This window comes from Canis lupus, chromosome 5, assembly GCF_048164855.1.
Source record: "Canis lupus baileyi chromosome 5, mCanLup2.hap1, whole genome shotgun sequence".
NCBI lineage: Eukaryota > Metazoa > Chordata > Mammalia > Carnivora > Canidae > Canis > Canis lupus.
The window spans coordinates 59,853,286-59,875,337 of NC_132842.1; the positions used below are offsets into that span (position 1 = coordinate 59,853,286).

The 22,052-nt window shown below is 40.4% G+C and overlaps 1 protein-coding gene and 1 long non-coding RNA gene across 8 annotated transcripts in view; one reads left to right on the forward strand and one right to left on the reverse strand.

Annotated features, from left to right (window-relative positions):
• The window catches only part of RSPRY1 (ring finger and SPRY domain containing 1), a 46,351-nt gene that overhangs the window by 12,252 nt on the left and 12,047 nt on the right, over positions 1-22,052 (reverse strand). For 6 of the 7 annotated variants that reach the window (XM_072826980.1, XM_072826986.1, XM_072826981.1 and 3 more), the window contains 10 exons: positions 20,259-20,763; positions 14,683-14,735; positions 13,889-14,001; positions 12,761-12,887; positions 11,882-11,940; positions 9,959-10,025; positions 9,417-9,548; positions 8,400-8,515; positions 7,081-7,224; positions 1,075-1,186 (listed from right to left, as the gene is read on the reverse strand). In XM_072826980.1, coding sequence (XP_072683081.1) covers positions 1,075-1,186; positions 7,081-7,224; positions 8,400-8,515; positions 9,417-9,548; positions 9,959-10,025; positions 11,882-11,940; positions 12,761-12,887; positions 13,889-14,001; positions 14,683-14,735; positions 20,259-20,608 — 1,273 coding nt within the window. In that variant the 5' untranslated portion in view covers positions 20,609-20,763. Of the gene's footprint in view, positions 1-1,074; positions 1,187-7,080; positions 7,225-8,399; positions 8,516-9,416; positions 9,549-9,958; positions 10,026-11,881; positions 11,941-12,760; positions 12,888-13,888; positions 14,002-14,682; positions 14,736-20,258; positions 20,764-21,571; positions 21,742-22,052 lie in introns of those variants that run through there. The other variant, XM_072826987.1, reaches the window with a different exon arrangement.
• LOC140633849 (uncharacterized) lies at positions 164-8,117 on the forward strand. The gene is made up of 2 exons (XR_012031429.1): positions 164-559; positions 7,064-8,117. It is a non-coding gene; the product is annotated as an uncharacterized lncRNA (long non-coding RNA).

A 22,052-nucleotide genomic window follows, 5' to 3' on the forward strand; every position in this document is an offset into this window, starting at 1 on the left:
ACAGCAGTGGTCAGATTCCTGTTCTCTTAGCATGCCTTTAAAGTCAGTTGACATCCATAATGCTATCGGTGCAGGAAACCAAGACAGAGATGCTTAGAGAAGGAGTGGAGTTCTTTCCCCAATATTGTTCCATGCTGAGGGTAAAATCTTTCCAGAGGTTCTATCCCCTACCATATGTCTCTACATCTTCAAAATGAAGTAGGACCAGTAGAAGGCCTCCCAAGAATACTATTCTCCAGTGCAATGGTGCCATAGCAGGGGGAAGCCTGTTTTCACTGTATTTAGTTGGGGATAAAAAAGATTCAACAATCTTAAATCCTTTAACAAACCGTATGACTGTAACTTTGCTGCTTGAATCTTTCCTTAATAAATTATTTTCATGGGTCTAAGGTACTGGATACTGCAAAATGGATGGAATGAACACTGATTGGGTCAAAAGAGACCATAAGTTGATAAAATATATTCCTGCTAAAATCCTAGAGCCATGATTGACAGTCCTGGCAGTATGCGCCTCCTGCAGCATCCCAAGCCTGCGGTCTGGAGAATGGAAGCTGGGCAGGTATGTTTAAGGCTTAAAGTTCTCGAGTGGTCTTTAAAAGCTTCTCTAGAAGGGCCCAGAATGTGGCAGAAGAGTGCCTTTTCACCAGCCATCTTTACTCTGAAAAATCTTCATTTTACTGGCATTACAATTTCAGCATCCTCAGTATTTCCCTGGATGCTGTGATTCAAAGCATGTACCCAGAGGGATACCTGGCTAGCTCAGTCAGTGGAGTGTGCTACTCTTGATCTTGGGGTTGTGAGTTCAATAAAATAACACTCATATTAATCTTATCATTTTCCCCCCTAAATTAAGGATTTTATAATCTGAAATGATTTTGCTAAAGGAAGGGCCCCACCAGAGGTGAACTTATCAGAATACTGGTCACATCCATCACAGGGAATACAAAGGCTCATATCCCTTTTTCACATAAAATCTTTTTCCATTAAAATATTTTAAGGCCTAACATAATAGATGCCTCATCATAACCAGATGTTAATCTAGTCGATAAATTCATGACAGAGAGGAATGAATACCTTCTTTCCAGCACGGGTGTAGGTGAGGCTTACTTCTGGCATTGTACCAAATCAGCTGCCGGCAGCCATCGTATGCACAGGAGTATTCATCGTCTCCAATGCCGTAGCCTTCCTGGAGGGAGACAGGGCCCAGAAAATTAGCAAGCTCTGCCTGCTGTGTTCAGGGAAAAGACGGTGTGTCTTTGTAACCATTAATCTGGTGGCTGGAATTTGAAGCTTTTGGGATGAAGGGAGCCTATGGTTCTTAGAAGATACTAAATTCTGATGTGGCCTGGTTCTCTGTGACTAGATAATGGCTTTACCAACAAATATCTCCCAAGTTTTCACATTTGTTAGTTCACTGAATCACTAAATGTTATTTGAGGCTGATGCCATCAGACTCCACTTTTTTTTTTTAATTTTTATTTTTTTTTGTTTGTTTTTTTCAGACTCCACTTTAAGGGAAAATAAAGGCTCCGAGGGGTCAACCATGTTGCCCAAGGACAAACCATTACTCAGAAAGTCTGGACACTGGAATCTTCTGATTCCAAGACCAGTGTGCTTTCCACTTCATTGCAGTTGGGCAAACACCTTTCTTGCATGTAGTAGACTTCACAAGAACCACATGCTCAGAGATGTCAAAATTGGAAACAAGAGAAAGGTTATAGTGGATAATCAGCTAATAGCTATTCTGAGGTAGGCTCAACTGGAGCATTATATAGGTCCTTAGCAGCTTCTTTTGATTACCTATTGCCTTTTAATTATTTCAGTTATTTTATTGTTAAAAGGGTGGAGGGATATTAAGTGCTTATGAAAAAATAGAACAGAAGCAGCATGCATATCAGACAATTGCTATCTTCCTTCAAAGGCCAAAGGTGAAAGATTGTTAGTGGAGAAAAGGATTGAAAATGTGGGCCAAATCCAAGCAAGATCTCAGGTCCTGGTGATGGTCTGCTTGTTCTTTCTTTTCTTTTTTTGAAGATTTATTTATTTATTCATGACAAACACAGAGAGAGAGACACACACACACAGAGAGAGACATAGACAGAGGGAGAAGCAGGCTCCTTGCAGACAGCCCCAGTACAGGACTTGATCCCAGATCCTGGGATCACACCCTGAGCTGAAGGCAGACGCTCAACCGCTGAGCCATCCAGGTGTCCCTTTTTAAAATTTTTATTTAAAGATTTTATTTATTTATTTATTTATTTATTTATTTATTTATTTGAGAGAGAGAGAGAGAGAGAGAGAGAGAGAGGCAGGCAGAGGAAGAGAACCAGGCTCAATGCAGGGAGCCCAACGGGGGCCTTGATCCCGGGTCTCCAGGATCAGGCCCTGGACTGAAGGTGGTGCTAAACCGCTGAGCCACCAGGGCTGCCCTCCCCCTTCTCCTTTTTTTTTTTTTAAAGATTTTATTTATTTATTCATCAGAGACACACAAGAGAGAGGCAGAGACATAAGCAGAGGGAGAAGCAGGCTCCCTGTGGGGAGCCTGATGCAGGACTTGATCCCAGGACCATGACCTGAGCCAAAGGCAGATGCTCAACCACTGAGCCACCCAGGTGCTCCTGGTCTGCTTGTTCTATGGGAATAAACAATGTGGTGAGGAGATCAAATCCACTTTTTTTTTTTTGGTAGGCTCCACGCTCAACATGGGGCTTGAATTTATGACCCTGAGGTTGACCTGCATGCTCTATTGACTGAGCCAGGCAGATGCTCCAGTGAGGACATCAATTGGAAAAAAGGCTCGAACATGTTCCTGGACTACAATATACTGAATTCTGATGAGTGTTCTCCAAAGAGAAGCTTCTGAACTAGCTGTTATAAATGCATTATGCAGACTATTTTTTTAAAATTTTGTTTATTCATGAGAGACACAGAGAGAGGCAGAGACATAGGCAGAGGGAGAAGCAGGCTCCATGCAAGGAACCCGATGTGGGACTCGATTCCGGAACCCCAGGATTACCCCCTGAGCCGAAGGCAGACACTCAACTACTGAGCCACCCAGGCGTCCCTATGCAGACTATTCACGACTTAAATAAATTTGCATCTTCCTGTCTGTAGGCCGAGAAGAAATTCATCAGTTTACTTAGAATACCTTGCTCCCTTCAAAGCCTGAACAAGTAAAAAACTTATTTTTTATTTTATGGGTGTTGGATATAGGCAAAAGACAATTCTTTTCTACCTTTACTTTCTAATGTCCTAGGAAGTCCTCAATGGAACAATTGATAGAAATTTCTAAAAGATTCCTAGCCACAAGAATTGGTTAATAGCAGACCTCACCATGCAATGTCTTCCATATCTGGATAAATTTCACAGTAGAAGTGGCATTGTGGGACAAAGGTGGAGCTCTATTAATTTCAACCACAGATCTCTACAGACTAAGAAGTAGGTGTTTCTGCCAAGCAGAGATGCACTTTAAAAATTCCTTTGAGCTGACATCTCAGAGAACAATCTAGATGTACTACACCCTCTGTCAACCTGAAAACATTTCCAGCAGGGCTAACTATGGTTTCTGCTGGCTGAGACAGGTAAATGAGAGGACAGGGTAGCTAACTTAGTACTTGGGAGATAATTTTGATCTGCTTGTTTATGGTCACATATATTACATATATTTTAGTCATGGAAACATTATTAAAAACAAAGTTTTATCCATAACTGTCATTCACGAAATATTTTGAACCCTTGTCCATGTGGTGACATGATCCTATTTTCTGCTGTCCAGCATCCTAACCGCTTCCTGTTTTATGTAATGTAATGAAGATACAGGGTCCTGCCTCCTGCTCTGGAGGTGGAAGGGTAGGTTGGCCAACTGGATTGTTCTAATAGACACCCAGTTTGGTATGAGTGACCCTACACAAAGGGATGGTTAGGACTGATTTGTGGCAGAAGTGTTGGCATCCTGGCCTTTTTTTTTTTTTTTTTTTTAAGATTTTATTTATTCATTCATAAGAGACACAGAAAGAGAGGCAGAGATACAAGCAGAGGGAGGAGAAGCAGGCTCCATGCAGAGAGCCTGATGTGGGACTCCATCCCAGGAATCCGGGATCATTCCCTGAGCCAAAGGCAAATGCTCAACCACTGGGCCACTCAGGCGTCCTTCACTCTTCTCATCTTTAAATGGGGAGAACACCTTTCCCCCAGGTGTTCAAATTCTTGAAAAGATTAGAGATAGCATATAAAAGATTTGTCACGTGGTAGATGCTCACGAGAAGGCAAAAGGTATTTCAGATAACTTAAGATGCACCCTTAAAGATTTGCTCCACCGAAACCTCCATAAAAATACACAACACAACAAGATAAACTATTCTGTGGGTGACCTGAACAAGGACTACCGTTAAGATTCTCATTTTAATGCTCTGTCTCTGAGTATGACACTTTAAACACTGAAGCCCAAGCAGTAAGAGTTAAAGCAAGAGGCACTGTGAATAAACCTCAAGTCTTTAGAAACTGGGTATTTCTAGGGATGACTTATTCCATAAAACCACACCCTGTCTATACAGGCACAAAGATTCAGAATTACCAGAACAATGTCTATTTGAAGCAAAGTTTTCAATTTGGCAACATGATTAAAATCCTACATTTGGGGAAAGAGATAGCAGACTCCATTGATTTCTAACAGGGAACCAACCTGTGCTTGGATCAGGGTAAATATATATTTTTTGTTTTTGAAAGAAAGGAATTCAAAGTCTATCAGACAATTTAGAGTAGGAAAACATCTTTTTAAGCCTCTTAATTTGAGGAGCCAAAGTTTCTCCAACTATATGGGAGAAATCAGTTTAATCTACCAGACAAAATGATCCAGCTTCACTGATCAATAAAAAAATTTTTAGTCATTCAGAATCACATATACTACACATAGATCTGTGGTGGGTTTGCTGCCAAATGAAGAGAAACAAATGCTGTATCAAAGCTTCCCCCCAAAGGAATCCATCTTTCTTCTAGTTCTGGAACAATTTTTTTTTTTATTTTTTTTAGATTTTATTTATTTATTCATGAGAGACACAGAGAGAGAGGCAGAGACACAGGTAGAAGGAGAAGCAGGCCCCATGCAGGGAACCCAACATGGGACTTGATCCCGGATCTCCAGGATCACATCCTGGGCTGAAGGTGGTGCTAAACCGCTCAGCCACCCGGGCCGCCCAGGAACAATTTTTGTTTACATCCAAATGAAGAGTCTAGCTAATTCTCTGAGATTCTTCCCATTTTCAAATGCAAAGAGAACAGGAAGGACCCTGAATTGTAGTTTGAGATTCTTTAGGTCCTTCCCTCAGTCTCAGTTTTCTCATCTGGGAAATGGAAATTCTGAAAGTAAAAAAAACTGTGGTGGGAATCAGACTACTGGCTCTAAGATAGTGCTCTGGAAATGAAGCCCCTTTTCCTCACCAAGTCCTAAAAAACTGTCTTCAGGGATCCCTGGGTGGCGCAGCGGTTTGGCGCCTGCCTTTGGCCCAGGGCGCGATCCTGGAGACCCAGGATCGAATCCCACGTCAGGCTCCTGGTGCATGGAGCCTGCTTCTCCCTCTGCCTATGTCTCTGGCTCTCTCTCTCTCTCTCTGTATGACTATCATAAATAAAATAAAATAAAAAATTAAAAAAAAAAGTTTAAAAACAAAACAAACAAACAAAAAAAACACTGTCTTCAGGATATCCTTTGGGGCAGGCCGTCAGGGTAACTGATACTACCTGCTTTAAAGCAGGTGAGAACTAAGGTGAGAACTAAGAGACTAATTGGCATTGTTCTCCAGACCCACATACTTCTAACTTTTGTGGTGTCACAATCAAGCCCCACGCATCCAGGTTTTAATTAAGGCCCAGTCAATGAGGAAGCCCTTCATCAGGGAAATTTCCCAATGAAAGCAATCACAGACTGGGCTCTAGTCTCCATCCTGGACAAGAATCTGATCTCTTCACTCGCCCTCTTCCTCCAGTTGTCTCTCCAACAAGGAATTTAGCAACACACAGTTCCAAGATGCTATACAGCTTTGCTGAAAGGACCCTTCTGAAACTATGCTTCTGACAGGCTAGCTCAGTTTGGTTCACGTCTAAACCCCATCCTAGGACCTTACCTATGGGAGACTATTGTTTAGATTAACAAAGTAATTCAAGGGGTGTTCCCGTTCGAAGAGTAAAAACCTGTGTCCACAAAATATTCCAGATCAAAACTGGATTAATTCCAAACAGCTTAAAATTGCAATAACACAAAGAGGGCAGCCCCGGTGGCCCAGCGGTTTGGCACCGCCTTCAGCCCAGGGTGTGATCCTAGAGACCCGGGATCGAGTCCCATATCGGGTTCCTGCGTGGAGCCTGTTTCTCCCTCTGCCTGTGTCTCTGCCTCTCCCTCTCTTTCTGTGTCTGTCATGAATGGGTGAATAAAATCTTAAAAAAAAACCACAAAAAAACAAAAAACCCAAGGAGGCTGTTCAGGCTGGGCATCGGGAGGGCATAAATTGGCAAGAAATCAACATCTGTAGGAAAGGGAGGAACTCCAGCCTCTCATACTCAAGTAGCGGTAGCTGAATCCTGCTTCCTCTAGCAGGTTTCATCTTCCCCCTACACGACAGCTTTCTGTAACAGAAGATAAATGCTAAATATCGAAAACAAATGTGCCTACTAGTTACAAGGTAAAAATCAAGTAAATGAAGTCAATCCAACATCTAGAACTTTATGAAAGGAAGAGAATTCCTACAAAGTTCTTACAGCTTAAATGCGAGGTAAAAGTCATCACAAATCCCAATATAAAAACTGAGCTAGAGATGTGCGGCTGGGGCTGGAGGAGAGCCTACAAAGACAAAGGACACACCTAACCTCTAGGTGAAAAAACTCGAGGGGAAAAAAAACTGAGGGGCAATTTTCCTTGTGTTTTCCTATTTCTGAAACAGGTTAGCAAGCCCTGCAAGGGATCTGGCAGCATGTGGTTCAGCCCAAGAAATGATTATTGTGCAAACTTACCTGGAAAATTCATGTCCTCCACCCACTCACCAAAAAACTGCTGTTGTCCCCCTCTACACAGTTCTCTAGGGTACTCACATGATTGAGAAATTTGCTGTCTCGTGTGGCCCAGCCAATCTGCATGACACCAGAAGTGACCACGGTGACTTCGTAGTACCATACCCCAGCATCCACGCAGAAGGTGCAACGCACGCTTTCAAAAGAGGAGGCATCACAGCGAGCCTGGCAAAACCAAAGCATGTGACAGCCCACCATCAATGCCTGAAGACCACGGAAGATAAACGACCGCCCAGAGGTGGAATGTCTTCTTCCTTATTGAAGTTGCTGGTAGATGGTTGTTTCTTTCTCCATACATCCTCAGTGACACAAAGTGCAAAACAGAGTGAAAGAGGCTCTTTTATAGTTTTATTCCCAGGGAGTTCTAACAGGCTTGGAAGGCCTCAAAGATGGCTGCAGTAAGCATTCATGAGGTTACTGGCTTCTTTTTGAAGTACAGAGCTTTACCTCCCCAGTAGAATCTTTTGCAAATGCGTCAACATGGCCTTAACCTGTACTTGTTAGGATGCAGAGAGAGGAGGACATTGAAGGGTATAAGACGGGGTACCTAAAAATAATCTAAAGTAGAAAACTACGGCAGGCATTTGGCAATAACGTAAGATCAAAGAGCTGTCTACAGCCATTCTTCAAACAGCTCTTTCATCCTGAGGTGTCTGGTGCCTGATGGTGCCTTCCTGTACATAAGCAGCTTTCATCAACCTGCACCACAAAATCAGCAACATCTCCAACATACAGGGAGGAGGGGAAGCACAAGACAGAATACAACTGGTGATGCAGGGATTCAAAAAGGAAGAGCCTCTTTTAGAAACACTAGTCTTAAAAAAAAAGGAAAAAAAAAAAAAAAGGAACACTAGTCTTTGTATCTTTGGATGAAAAAGATGGCAGAGATTGAAAGACATATTTGAATCAAATTGTCTACAGAGAACAAACTGAGGGTTGCTGGGGGAGAAGGGGGGATGGAGTAAATGGGTGATGGGGATTAAGGAGGGAATTGGTTATGATGAGCACTGGGTGTTGTATGTAAGTGATGAATCAATAAATTCTATACCTGAAACGAATTATTACACTGTATGTTAACTGGAATTTAAATAAAAACTTGAAGCTATAAAAAAACAATCAAATTATCAAATATTATAGTGCTTACCATCTGTAATAGCACCATGTGGGATATAGAAGAGTAAGTAATATCCCAAACACTCTCTTTCTGCATGCACCCTCTACCTCTAAACACTATAAGAACAGGACATAAACTTCCATGTATTCTGCAAGAAAGTGCTCTTTGTTCAGAACCAGGGTGTGAAAGATTTCCCCCCCACATGTGCCATCTATGGAAGTTTTACCTCCAGTCCGTGAGGCGAGATCTTCAGGTACTCGCTGACATCGTTGCTGTTCAGCATGGCCCTAATGCTATTCAAGTCCACTTTCTCATATGTCAGCTGCCTACTGTCTTTTAAAACTGCAAAAAAAAAAAAGTAGTCATGTTTTTAAGGCAGGCTGTTGTGGGAAAAAACCCAGCATCCTCACTGACTGCCATTCTAGTTAAGAAGTGCAGGTGCTCAGAAATGGCAGAATTGTAGGGAGACTTAAAACCTTTCCCTCCTGCCACACTATCATGTGAGGACCAACCAAGCAAAAGCTAGGACAACTAGGACAGCACGGCTAGCTTTATGCTTCTGTTCACTGGATTTCTTATTCTGCATGCAACAAAACCCGAATTATACTTTTTTGAAACAATTCTTTCACTGGCACCATACAGACTGTGCATAAAATAACTCTCCACAGTGCTGTGGTATGGAGGAGGGATATACACATTGACCATACTTTAGCCTGTGCTAACTATGGAGGGGGAGCGAGGATTTAGTAGTAGGACAGTTTTAGTTCTAGCAGCCCTTAGAGGAGAAAAAGAAAAGCCAGGAGCAGCCCTCCTGGCATAGGTAAGATGTATCTTGAGTTCTGAAGAGCCATTTTAGGACAGGGAGAAGGGTAAAGAGAAGGAACACCAAGTGAGGGAAAGGCCTAGAGGTAGGGATGACTGGGGCCTGCTTGCAGGACAGTGAGGTAATAGTTTGTGGAAGGAAGAGTTGATTGGACACTGATATCTGATTAATGGCCCTGATGCAGCAGGAAGGAGGGTAAAAGTTTTTGAATAGAAGAGTGCTGGAATTAGAAGTGTGCCATATAATTCTTATTTGGATGATCTCTAGAATACTTTTCTGCTATTTCACCTACAGTGTAAGCCCTTACAAGGAAAGCATCACACTCGCTATTACAAAATGAAGAATGGTGACCCTATGTAAGAAATGGGTTTGGACAAAGAAGCAGGCATTTTAATAAAGGACAATGTCTTATCTACTTACAGAGATTGTCTAAGCTCCACTGGGCACAGAAGCCTACTTGACGCTTCAGATAATCAGGATCATCAGCCCAGGACTCCAATGTGACAAGCCGGTCACTAATACTGGATTCAGAGATAGTCAATTTATTTTCACCTGTTTGGGAAGACAGAAACCTTAGAGCAACCATGAAAGAGTAGGATGATTTGTGGGCGAGGTAAACAGGTGGGCAGGAGCGAGGAGAGGCAATCAGAAAACTTGGAAACTAGAATAATGACATAGCCCAAGAGCCTCACCTGTTTTCGGGTAAGTAGCAATCTTATCACTAACTTCTTAGCTATAAAAAGTGAATGACAATGGTCACCAAGTTCTCATTCTTAGGTGAGAAAACTCTTAGCTTCTATCCCTATTACATCTTACTGGCCTTGAGGCATCTACCCAGACAAAAACAGAACATGTGCACGTTTGATGGGGCTTAAAGCAAAAGCTCATTTAGTAAGTAAGAAAAATAAGATTTTTAACAACCGATACAGAAGATCATTAGTGTAAGAAGTCACTATACCTACTTGTCTGTGCAAACTTTTCCAGTGCGATAAGTGCAAAAAGCATGACTGTGGGGTGGGACTGTAACTTCTGAAAGACAACAAAAGATAAAAAACAAAAAGAAAAAACATCATTCCCCTGCAGAGGCAGCAAGTGAGCAACTTCCTCTTCTTATGTCATGTGTGCTAGATTTGTTGTGAGCAGTCATTAAAGTTTTACTCATCTAAGTCCTCAAATCTCTGCTTGCTAATATTGTTAGTAATGAGGAACCAAGTTAGAGTATCGTAAAATCTGTTTTTTTTTTTTTTTAAGTCATGGGGTCCATTTATAGATATGCAGATTTCAAAAGTATTTTGTTAAATGCGCTATGTTATTCTACTTAGTAACATTTATATTAGGGCTTTGTGAAATAAAACCATGCTGATTCTTACATTCATTTAAGCAAGCCAAATGGAAACCTAGAATTGTAGCTAAGAATGACTTTTACTCAGAGCCCTTAAAGGAACCATTCATCATTACCAAGTTACGAAATGATAAATGATTAAATGAACAACCAATGGCTTAGTTTTCAATCTGTTCTCTGAAAGCAATCACAGAAACGCTAACAGTGGGAGGGAGAGCGTTCTTCCCATTACAGTTAACTTCCACAGGTGTGTGCATTTATCATCACCCCTTCTCATAGCTCCATTTGGAGCCTGCAAAGGAGCTCTAGAACATTAGATGATTCCTACTCACTTCCCTGGGGCTCAAAGGTTCTGCAAAGCTCATATAACCACCAGCCTGCCCCATAGCAAAGCCTGTTTGGCACCCTGCTTCTTGCCATATCCGCTTTCAATCCCTCTGTCTGCTTTTTCTGGCCCTGAGCCCTTTCCATCAGGCTGTCCAGGCCTGTCCTCCTGTCTCTGAACACTGTCTCCTGATCAGACAATTCTCACTAATATGCCAGGAGCATGGCCATTCCTATCTCTGGGCTTCTGCTGGTGATACCTTTAGCCAAGAAACCCATTTTCCCCTCCATTGTACACGGACAAATCCTAACTTATGATGTGACCCAGCCGAGGTCCAAACTCCATGAGGAAGCCTGTCTCCCACAGCTCTTTAGCTCTCACCACTCCTATCTTACACCTTTCCATCACATTCTCAGAACTCTTATGGCACTTAGTCTAAAATACCTGATTTTGCTCTTAATCACATCCTGTCATAAAATGCAGGCTAAGTGTCTTGTCTGGGTAGTTTTGTTCCCTCAGTTAATCAGGAAGCTTCTTGAGGGCAAAGGACTATTATACTACTTTTGTATCTCCACAGTGCTTGCTTAGCTTAGTAGAATGTGTTTTACATACATATCATATAGGTACCGAAAAATAAGGTCTTTTCTAGATTTTGAAGGCCAATGCTCACTTGGCCTGCAAAAATACCTATTCGAAATATAGACCAGACAAGTCTGCAGTCCAGCAGTATGGGCAATCTGACAGCACAACTTCAGAAAACCACAAGCTTCACAGACAATAGATCAAATACTCTATGGCAACAGTTATAAGAGCAGTAGCCAGGAGGGGAGGGAAGGAGTAGAGATTTATATATACTGGCAATCTGACCTGACAGTTTCCTGGCTTGGAATGCCATGTAATTTTGTTTCCACTGTGGAGGTCCCTACTACCATTTGGCAGACTCTAAGGACATGCACACAAAAGCCAATCATAGCAGCTATCTTATGACTAAACTTAAAACCAGACCAACTTGGCTGCTTTTGTTTGTAATGAATTCCTAACCTACTCTCATTTTTTTTTTTTTTTTAATATAAGAGGGAATAGATGAACACTCAGGAAGCACCTGCAAATAAAATTTATAACCAATCCCATAATCTGTGCCAGTGGTTAAGCTGGCAATTTTAGAAAAACACACACTTGTAGACGACTAAGAATAACTGGCTTCGATGCCTTACTTACCAGACACTGCAGCAAATATTCCAGTATTCCTGGGCTAAGTAAGCCTATACTTGCGGGACCTAGACAAACATAACAAACGTGAGATATAATGAAATGGGCCATATTATTTTTCATCAGCACAAATTGCTTTTTAGAACTCTTTGACAAGGTGCTCTCACGCACGCTGTCTTATTTTCTTATATAAGTCTCTTGCTCTGAGGCAGGGAACAGCACCATTCCCATTTCACAGCTGAGCAAGTGAGCCCACAGTGGAATGAGTCAGGCCGGTGCACCTGGAGCACATGTGGCAGAGCTGGGACCAGTAACCAAGTGTCCTGACTCTGAATCTGTTGTTTCTTCCATCATACACCATCTAACTAGCTGAGCTATTCACCTGTATTTGGATATTAAACTGCCTAAAGTGGGTAATGTTCATAAACAAGTTAAATATCTGCTTCTTTTCTTAGGAATGGCTCCAATTTAAAATTCCTTTTCCTCTTCCCTGACTTAGAACATCTCCAGTATCTGGCTAAACTTTATAAAGTGTATTCATGTATGGTATCTATTATATGCATAAACATACACCTATATAAATATTTATTATACTGAATTGAGTCTTTTATTCTTAATTTTAAAGCAAATAAGTAAAAATTTTTCTTTTAAATGTCTCTGAGAATCCTCAAAGCTATATTAGATTGCAATTATCTTTTTGGCCTTTTGAGTAATTTTTTTCCAGTTAACTTGTTCTTGGCCCTCTTTTTTTTTTTTTTTTGGTAGTAGTGGTGGGTGGGGGAGAAACACTCCTTTTTGGTATGGCAAGTTTGATTAAAGTCCTGTAGTGCAATCTTCCCCTTTATGTCAAACCACTGGAGAGCTTTCTTGGTAGAGATTCCCAGTTACCTGCTAGTTTCTCGGCTAAACAGCCTAGGACTGCAGATGTGTTTCTGTGTTTGGCAGGATGACCAGAGTCCTGGCAAGCTACTTCTCCATTTAAATTCAGAATCTCAGTCAATTTCTGGAGTGCATCCTAAAAACAAAAATGTAACAAGTGAATTTGATAAAATGTATTAGACTTTTTTCTCCTCCAAGGAAATTGAGACAAAAGCTATAGCCAGCTATTAACTCAGAATGAACATACATACAAAAATGATATAATGCACCCAATGATATCACTAATGAAGGGAAATGCTAATTTGATCAACCTAGAAGTTTTCTTACATGAATTGCTAGATTCCATTTCATTCAAAATGTACCAGTTGTATCAAAAATATGCTATGTACTCTTGAATCATTAGACTAAATCTACCCAAATGCCAGTATGATTGGTAACAACAACACCTTAATGAGGTTGAAATAAAAAGTTACTTATAATTTTTTTCCTTTTTTAAAAAATCAAACAAGAACAAATCTTGCCAGAGGTTTTGAAGCAAATTACAACAGAAAACCTCTTATAAAGCTTAGGCAAAGGTCAGCTCATCAGTGTCTAGGCCAAAGGCTTTCTCTTCTGTCCATAATGTTTTTCCATGTTGTGCCCAAATGTCTGAGGCTTAAACAAATGAAAGATGCCAGCACCTAAAATTTGTAAAAAATTATTCCATAGAACATATGGACTCAGGCAATGAAAGTTTGATACTTTAGTTCTATATAAGGGAAAATGAAGGTTACACCAATCTTTAATATGTTTAAGACTCACAGATGCTTTTAGTGTAACGGTTTTTTCTCCTAATATAAAACATTAACGAAAACATTCTGTAATGAGAAAATTATTCTGTGGAAGATAAGAAAATCAGCTCAGCAACTGAACATTCTCTTTCAATTTCAAATACAGATTGTCATTTCAGGTATAAATGCTTTCATTTTTAAGATTTTTTTAAATTTTAAATTAAAGCTTTATAGCTATTGATGGAAAGAGGGTGTAGCACCTCATTAATAAAAAATAAACTTACATAAATGAAGTCATTATCGAATGAAACAGACCCCAAATGTAAAGCATAGGTGACAGTTTCATAAAAGACAAGTATTAACTTACTTTAGTGGGCAATGGACATTCATCTAGCAATAATGTTATAACAGCTGGTCCCAGTGGATCTTCCAATGGAATAACTCTAATTAAAGACTGGACAACGTCTAACCATCCTTCATCTAAGAGCAAATCGAGAAGATTATATGATGGAGCCACTATTTTAAAAATGTAAAAATATATAACATAATACAAAGTGACTTCACATTAAAATAGAAACACTTTTGGCTTTCATCCTATAGCTTTTAAGCAGCTAACAATGGCATGGACGTAGTCATTAATTGTAGCCATCATGGTAGAACCAAAGTTTCTTAACTTATAGGAGTCTGGTGGTTTGGAGGCATCTTCATTTGGAGCAAAGTAAAGCTATAGTCCCAGGATCTCAAATCATAATTAAAATAGTTTCAGCATCTTATTTAGGAGTTTATTGAGAAGATTCAGTATCTGAAGCAGTTGGCTCTACTTTCGGAATGAAACTCAGGAAATTGTGGGACAAAAATATTTCTCCCCATTCTGAAACAGTTATGGCCAAAGATCTATAGAATGCCAAAAAAAATTTTCTTTCAATAATTTCAGTGCAATAAAACCAATACTGAGAGGTGCAGCTACATATTCAGGATGCAGTATACAGTGGTTATTAATTGTTACTCCAGTACAGGAAAATTTCCATATACTAATGGCTTTTTTCATGGTCATGTGTGTTAAGTACTTTTGGAATCTTATTAAAAAAAAAAAAAAAGTAGCCACATTTCTTCATAGTCATTAATTTGTTAGAAAGTATTTTAAGAAAACTTTAAGAATACCTGTTTCTGCCATTTCGTGCAATGTAATCATTGAATAGGGAGGTTCCTGATCACTGAAAAACAAAGTCAAGACATCAAACTTGAAGAACTAAGAAATGACAATTCTAACTCAAATTCAAACTCAAAGTGTGGGTCTAGAGAGAGAGAAGAAATGAACGTGTTCATGGATGTGGAGAGAGATGGAAGAGAGTCTGGAACTCCACTCTGTAAGAATAAATACACACCGCATATGCTCATTTCCAGGCTGCCACCTGTGATGGCCCACAAATAAAATGGGTGGGAGGGCATAGGAAAGGAACACCATTGGCCTAAAATTAAGAGGCCAGAGGACTACTTTGAGCTTTCCTCTAGAAGCCGATGGCAACTGAAACGAGCCAGGGAAGGCAACATGGTCTTCCTCCAACTTACCTCAAAGAAACATTGGGAAGAGAGATTGTAATCTCAACAGAGGATTTATGGAAGCAAGAGTCTACATAAACATCTTCATTTTTAAGTGTTTTTCTGGGAAATATCACTATTTGCTTGAACTTCATAAAATGGTTGTTAGAAGAAAAATAAACCAAACTTAATTGAGGAATTATTTAATATTCTAGGCACTGGGGGCACCAGGGTGGCTCAGTTGGTTAAGCATCTGCCTTTGACTCAAGTCATGATCTCAGGGTCCTGGGACTGAGCCCTATGTTGGGCTCCCAGCTCAGTGGGGCACCTGCTTCTCCCTCTGCCCCTCCCTTGGCTCATGCTTTCTCTCAAATAAATTTTAAAAAATATTCTAGACATTGCTCTAAAATGGCATTATAGGGCAGCCCGGGTGGCTGAGCGGTTGGTTTAGCACCGCCTTCAGCCCAGGGTGTGGTCCTGGAGTCCCATAATGGAGTCCCACATCAGGCTCCCTGCATGGAGCCTGCTTCTCCCCCTGCCTGTGTCTCTGCCTCTCTGTCTCTCATGAATAAATAAATAAATAATCTTTAAAAAACATAAAAATAAAAATAAAATGGCATTATATATCTTACAGTGGGTTTTCAATCTATGATCCCAGGAATCTTAAGGAGGCACTTTAGGGAAACTAAAGCATAATGAATGAAATATTCGCCGTCAAATAATAATAAATCTAATTACTTAGGGAATATATTCACATTTATTTACATATTGTAGTTCTCTGTTTTACTCTGAAGAAAACCATAAAAACTATTGTCTTCAATCACTTAATCCTCCGAGTAATCTTGGGATATGGAAATTATTAAGTTCATTTCAGGTACTCATTAGGTACTGGATATTTGACATATCTGGTACACTTCCATAGCAAGGGAAAGTTCTCATTTAAAATATTTGTCTTAAATGATATAACTGATTACAAATATTTCTAGAGAGCAATCTAGTAATAATGAAATTATTATTTTTTTTTTTTTTAATTTTTATTTATTTATGATAGTCACAGAGAGAGAGAGAGAGAGGCACAGACACAGGCAGAGGGAGAAGCAGGCTCCATGCACCGGGAGCCCGACGTGGGTTTCGATCCCGGGTCTCCAGGATCGCGCCCTGGGCCAAAGGCAGGCGCCAAACCGCTGCGCCACCCAGGGATCCCGTAATAATGAAATTAAATGTGCATATACCCAACAATGCTAGAGAACTATTACACAGGTAATAGATGCATATGACGTTATTTGCTGTAGTGCCATTTGTAGGAAAATTTTGAATTAATCTTTTTTTTTAAAGGTTTATTTATTCATGAGACACAGAGAGAGAGAGAGAGAGAGAGAGAAAGAGAGAGAGAGGCAGAGACCTAGGCAGAGGGAGAAGCAGGCTCCTTGCAGGGAGCCCAATGTAGGACTTGATCCCATATCCTGGGATCATGCCCTGAGCCGAAGGCAGATGCTCAACTGCTGAGCCACCCAGGCATCCCTTGAATTAATCTAAGTGGCCATCACCAGATTACAGGATAACAAAATATAGTACTTTCAAGCATACAAAGGAATTCTGTGCAGGAGTTAGAAGCAGTTATAGGTTTACATACAGTAACATCAGTCTCAAACATAATGTTGAGAGAAGTTAAAAACAAAGATTTATACAACTAGGGGCACCTGGATGGCTCAATCAGTTAAGCCTCTACCTTGGGTTAGGGTCATGATCCCAGGGTTCTGGGATTGAGTCCCACACTGGACTCCGTGCTTAGCGGGGAGCCTGCTTCTTCCTCTCCCTCTCCCTCTGTTGTTCCCCATGTTTGTACACTCTGTCTCTTTCAATCTCTCAGGTAAATAAGTAAATAAATAAAATCTTAAAAAAACAAAGATTCCTACAATTGTATCACTTATATAAGTTTGTTTTTTAAAGATTTTATTTATTCGTGAGAGACACAGAGAGAAGCAGAGATACAGGCAGCAGGAGAAGCAGGTTCCCTGCGGGGAGCCCGATGTAGGACTCGATCCCAGGACCCGGGGATCATGACCTGAGCCAAAGACAGATGCTCAATCACTGAGCTACCCAGGCGTCCCACTTACATAAGTTTTTAAAATCAGACACTAAACACTAATATAAACTTTCTATACAGACATAAACAAATATATGGCAGGCAGATTGGGAGAACATAGCTTAAAATCACAAGAATGGTTACCCACTGATATTTGGATAGTGGGTGACAAAGGGGACAATGGGATTAGGGGAAAAGGGAAAAATAATAAAATATGACAGGGTTAGTGACCAATAAGGACTCTAAGGACCTCAATTCTACACAGATGCACTTAACACCCATATCCTTACATTCAAAAAACCAGATAAACTTCTTTGTGGAATGGACGTGGAGCAGAAATTCCTGGTGGGAGGCAGGAACTAAAGCCGTAGGACAGCAGGGCTCACTGTCTGGAACTAGATAGAAGTGACCAGGAGCCTTCAGCCTGCGTGGGAGGTAATGGGGACCAAAACCCCACCTGTGCAAGGGATGGAACAGACAAAGTGAAGCTTGGACAGGATTCCCCTCTCAGTGAAAGAAGGTAAGTTACGAATGATAATCTGAGCTACAAGTGTTATCAAGCTTCAAATCTGCAGTGACAGAAAAGGTGAAGAAAGCCATGCAGCAGGACTTAGGCTTCCTACAGTGAAATGGGAACTTGGAACCATCCATTTTAGGTTCAGTCATAGGCTGAAGGTAGATGAGGATGACAATGAAAGTGACAAGAAGAAAGATAACACAGAGAGAAGGACAGAATGACAGAGAGACAGAACACACACAAACAGTGAAGAAAAAACTTCCATCAGGATTCTGTAAATTATTGTTCCAAATCGTATGAGAATAACTAACATTAATACCATTGACAATCTGAGGATCAAGTTTCTACCAAAAAAATGCAAATAACAGAACTTCAAAATGATTTGAAAGTGAGAGTACTTAAAGTGTGTTTCCTATAACAACTCTCTTGCTCTAGTGTCACCCTTTCCTCAGTAACAAGCAGAAAGAGGAGAGCAGGGCAGCCGGGGTGGCTAAGTGGTTTAGTGCTGCCTTCAGCCCAGGGCCTGATCCTGGAGACCCGGGATCGAGTCCCATGTCGGGCTCCCTGCATGGAGCCTGCTTGTCCCTCTGCCTGTGTCTCTGCCTCTCTTTCTGTTTCTCTCATGAATAAATAAATAAAATCTTAAAAAAAAAAAAAAAAAAAAAGAAAGAAAGAAAGAGAGAGCAGTCAATGCCGACTGCTCTGTAATTGCAACATCTGCATACACCCTTTTAGGTACACTTGTATGAAGCCCAGCTGTCCTAACGTTCATGGTTAGTTTTAATAGCCTTATCAACTTTATAGGTTATGAAATTCTTCTCCTCTAGTAGCTTCTGAAAACCCAGCTACAGAGACTGTAACTCTCCGAACCCTGTTTTGCTATTAGACTAACAGGTCTTGTCACACTTGCTCTCCATCTGCCTTATTTGTCCATTCTCAGAAGAGTTATAGCTGTAATTCAGTATACGCAGGTTTAAGATAAAAAGGACTATTACTCAAATGTATACTGCTTGCCTCATGTAAGTGAATTATGTGCTTCATCAACAAGTTCACTCATAATATGTAGTATTTTCTAAAAGCTTGGAGATAAAGCTCCTACCTTGTTCCCATACACTCTTAATCACTCTTAAAAAATATGGCAAAGCCTATTCTGTACCTGTTTTTCCAATGGGCTTAAATAACACTGCTTGTGATTTACTGCCTTATTTGGGAAGGGCAACTTTTCATTATAATTTTATAGTATGTTTTTAATGTCACCATGAAGAAACTTTATTATAATGGCTTCTAGCCCCTTGCCTGGGTTTGAGGGATGTAAGTGGCAAAGATTTATATTCAATAAATATTTTTTACAAGCATATGAACATTTTAAATTAGTTCAGATACCAGAACTAGTTCAAAGCCTGGTTTAGTAAACTTAGGAAGGCCTTTCTGAACTGGTTATGGAGAATATTTGTAAGAACCATCTTTCCCCAGGATGTTCTATGGCAGATAGAAAAATATGCAAAACAAATTTCTCTGAGGGGGAAAAATTACCTCAGAATAATATGCACAGGTACACCTTGCTTAATGCTATAGTTTTGAGGGTTAAACAAAACTGTTTTTTTTTAAACTGGGTTTTTATAAACGTGATCAAATATTTAGATACTTAAATTTGCTAGCAGAGGCTGAAGCAAAACAAAACAAAAAACAAAATAGATAGAACTCTAAAAAACCTCCTGCAAATGATCATCTGTTGAGCAACTGTAATGTGTAAAGCACTATGCTAGATGCTTTATATATTTTATGATAATCCCTGTAAAAACGTATTATTTCCTTCCTTTTTTTTTTTTTTAATTTCCCTCTTATACATGAGGAATCTGAGGCTTAGGGAAGTAATTCACCCAGTGTCATGTAGCTAGTTAAAGGGCTGGGCCAAAATCTGAAACTTGGTCCATCGTGGTTCTAAAACTTTTGCTCCTAATTATTGAACTATACTTAAAATATTTTTTCAACTTGAACAATGTTCTTCCATTTCACTGTTACTCAATCTGGGATTTCACATGTAGAGTTAGACAAAGCATAGGAGAAACAAAACAGGTACAAGTGTGCCCTGCATTCCAATTTACAAGCTTTCCAAATGGATCTAAGATGGCTAAATAAGGGATACAAAATGGGAGGAGGATGAATACTCTCCTTGGCCTATGTCCTTATGTTGCCAAAAGGGCATGCAGCTATGCTCTTGGAAAAGAACTCATCTTGAATCTCTGGTAAGTGGCATAGATAGGCAAGCAAGGCAAGCAAGATAAGAGTCGGTCTTCGTGAAACCATTTCCTATAGTAGCTTGCAACATAAATTCACTCGTTTACTACCTTCCCTAATAAAGATTGTAACCTTAATTAGTGTTTTCTGCTATTGAAATGTTTAGACATTTCCAGATAGGAGATGTGGCAAGTAAAAACATCAAACCTTATAATTTACTCTGCCATCAGAGGAGAAATAAAATAGTCTCTCTGCATTATAAGCTCATGGCTTGGCGATTGTCCTAATGAAGTGAAGGAGCCAAAAATTATGTTCCTTTTCATTGCACAGGAGGTGACTAAGGAGTCAGATACTTACTTATCTACAAGAGTCCGTATGACTGCTAGTGTATCCAGCACTAGCCCATCTACATTTTGTTTCTTTCTCCTTGGCTCATGCGGTCCTCGGCCCCTCCTTGGTGGCCGAACAGGGTCCCGGGGTTGGTTCCTCGTGTCAACAGTGGGTACTGCACTGTTTTCGGCCTGTTGCTGCTGGGTGTCAACACTGTCTTCTGCTCCACTGTCATCTCGGCAGATGCAGGAATTACCCATGGTAGCAGTGGCACCTCTAGTCCCCAGGAAGTGGGCTATGTGCTCCTCAAGAGTCAACAGCAGACCCTGGCCAAGGCTTCTGCTCACTAAGAACACGGCCCAACCAAAGACAATCATTTAGATAGTTTTCAGTTTTCCAAGTACTGTTTTCATAATCCGGAGTTGAGGAACTTGCATTCTATTTGTTTTTAACAATTGAATGTGGAAGAAAGTTGCAGAATTGATCTCCAACATTATCAATTACAGGGAACCCGGGTCATCCAGTAGCAGTTCTAAAAGAAAGAAAAGAAAAATAAATCCATGGTTCTTGGTCATTTAATTACTCAAAATTGGGCAGCTCAGTGGTTTAGCACAGGCTTCAGCCCAGGGCGTGATCCTGGAGACGTGGGATTGAGTCCACGTCAGGCTCCCTGCGGGGAGCCTGCTTCTCCGCCTCTCTCTCCCTGTGTCTCTCATGAATAAATAAATCTTAAAAAAAAAAATTACTCAGAACTTTCTTAGTGTGGTTTTATAGGCATTGGAATTACAATGCCAAACATCTTTGGTTATTTTTATAGGTTTCCAACACAAAGAAGTATCTTTGCATAAGAGAATTAACAATCAAGAATTCCTTTTCATATTATAAAGTTGGTTGCTAAACTGTACCCTTATAAACAGGAGTTACCATTGATTTGTTTTTTATTTTTACTTTTTTTAAGATTTTATTTATTTATTTATGAGAGACAGAGAGAGAGAGAGAGAGAGAGAGAGAGAGAGAGAGGCAGAGACACAGGCAGAGGGAGAAGCAGGCTCCATGCAGGGAGCCCATCGTGGGACTTGATCCCAGGTCTCCAGGATCACACTGTGGGCTGAAGGTGGCGGTGCTAAACCGCTGAGCCACCCGGGCTGCCCTGATTTTTTTTTTAAACCATACATGTAGTTCTACCTATAAAAAAATACATTAGAAGAAGTGTGCAGTTGTTGCACACAGAAGTTCTTGCACACAGAAGTGTGCAAGCCAACCAGTATGTTTCAAATAAACTATCTAATTACAGATGTTTGTTCTTTAAAAAGTTCTGTTGCAAACATGATAGTACCCACTTGATATCAAGAAGAATAAAAGGTAGAGTGTTTCACTTGAATACATTCACCAAACTGCATAGATTTTCCATTTGGAGGGACTCTTGAGAATGAACAGAAATCACAGGAGCAGTTTTTCTGTTATGTAAGCAAGACTGGGGAGAGGCAAATATGTATCACAAGGTTACATTTTCACAATGATCAATTTGTTGTAGGACATGTCTGCTACAAAGTTATGAAGAAGGATGCACCAATTATCTTTGTCTAAAAATACCAAGTAAGCACCTTGTGCCAAACAGTGCCAGCCCTGGGAGAATAAAGATGGACACAGCACAGTCCCCGCCCTCCAGGAAATTCATGGATGGCTATTCTCACCTGTACACAACAAAACACCTAATGATAGAACCTGCTCTTTGTTAAACTGAGAAAATCTGGTTAGGTTTGGAGAGGAGGATTTGGAAGAATACAGACAGGGTGGGGTTGGTAACAGAAATTAAAAAAT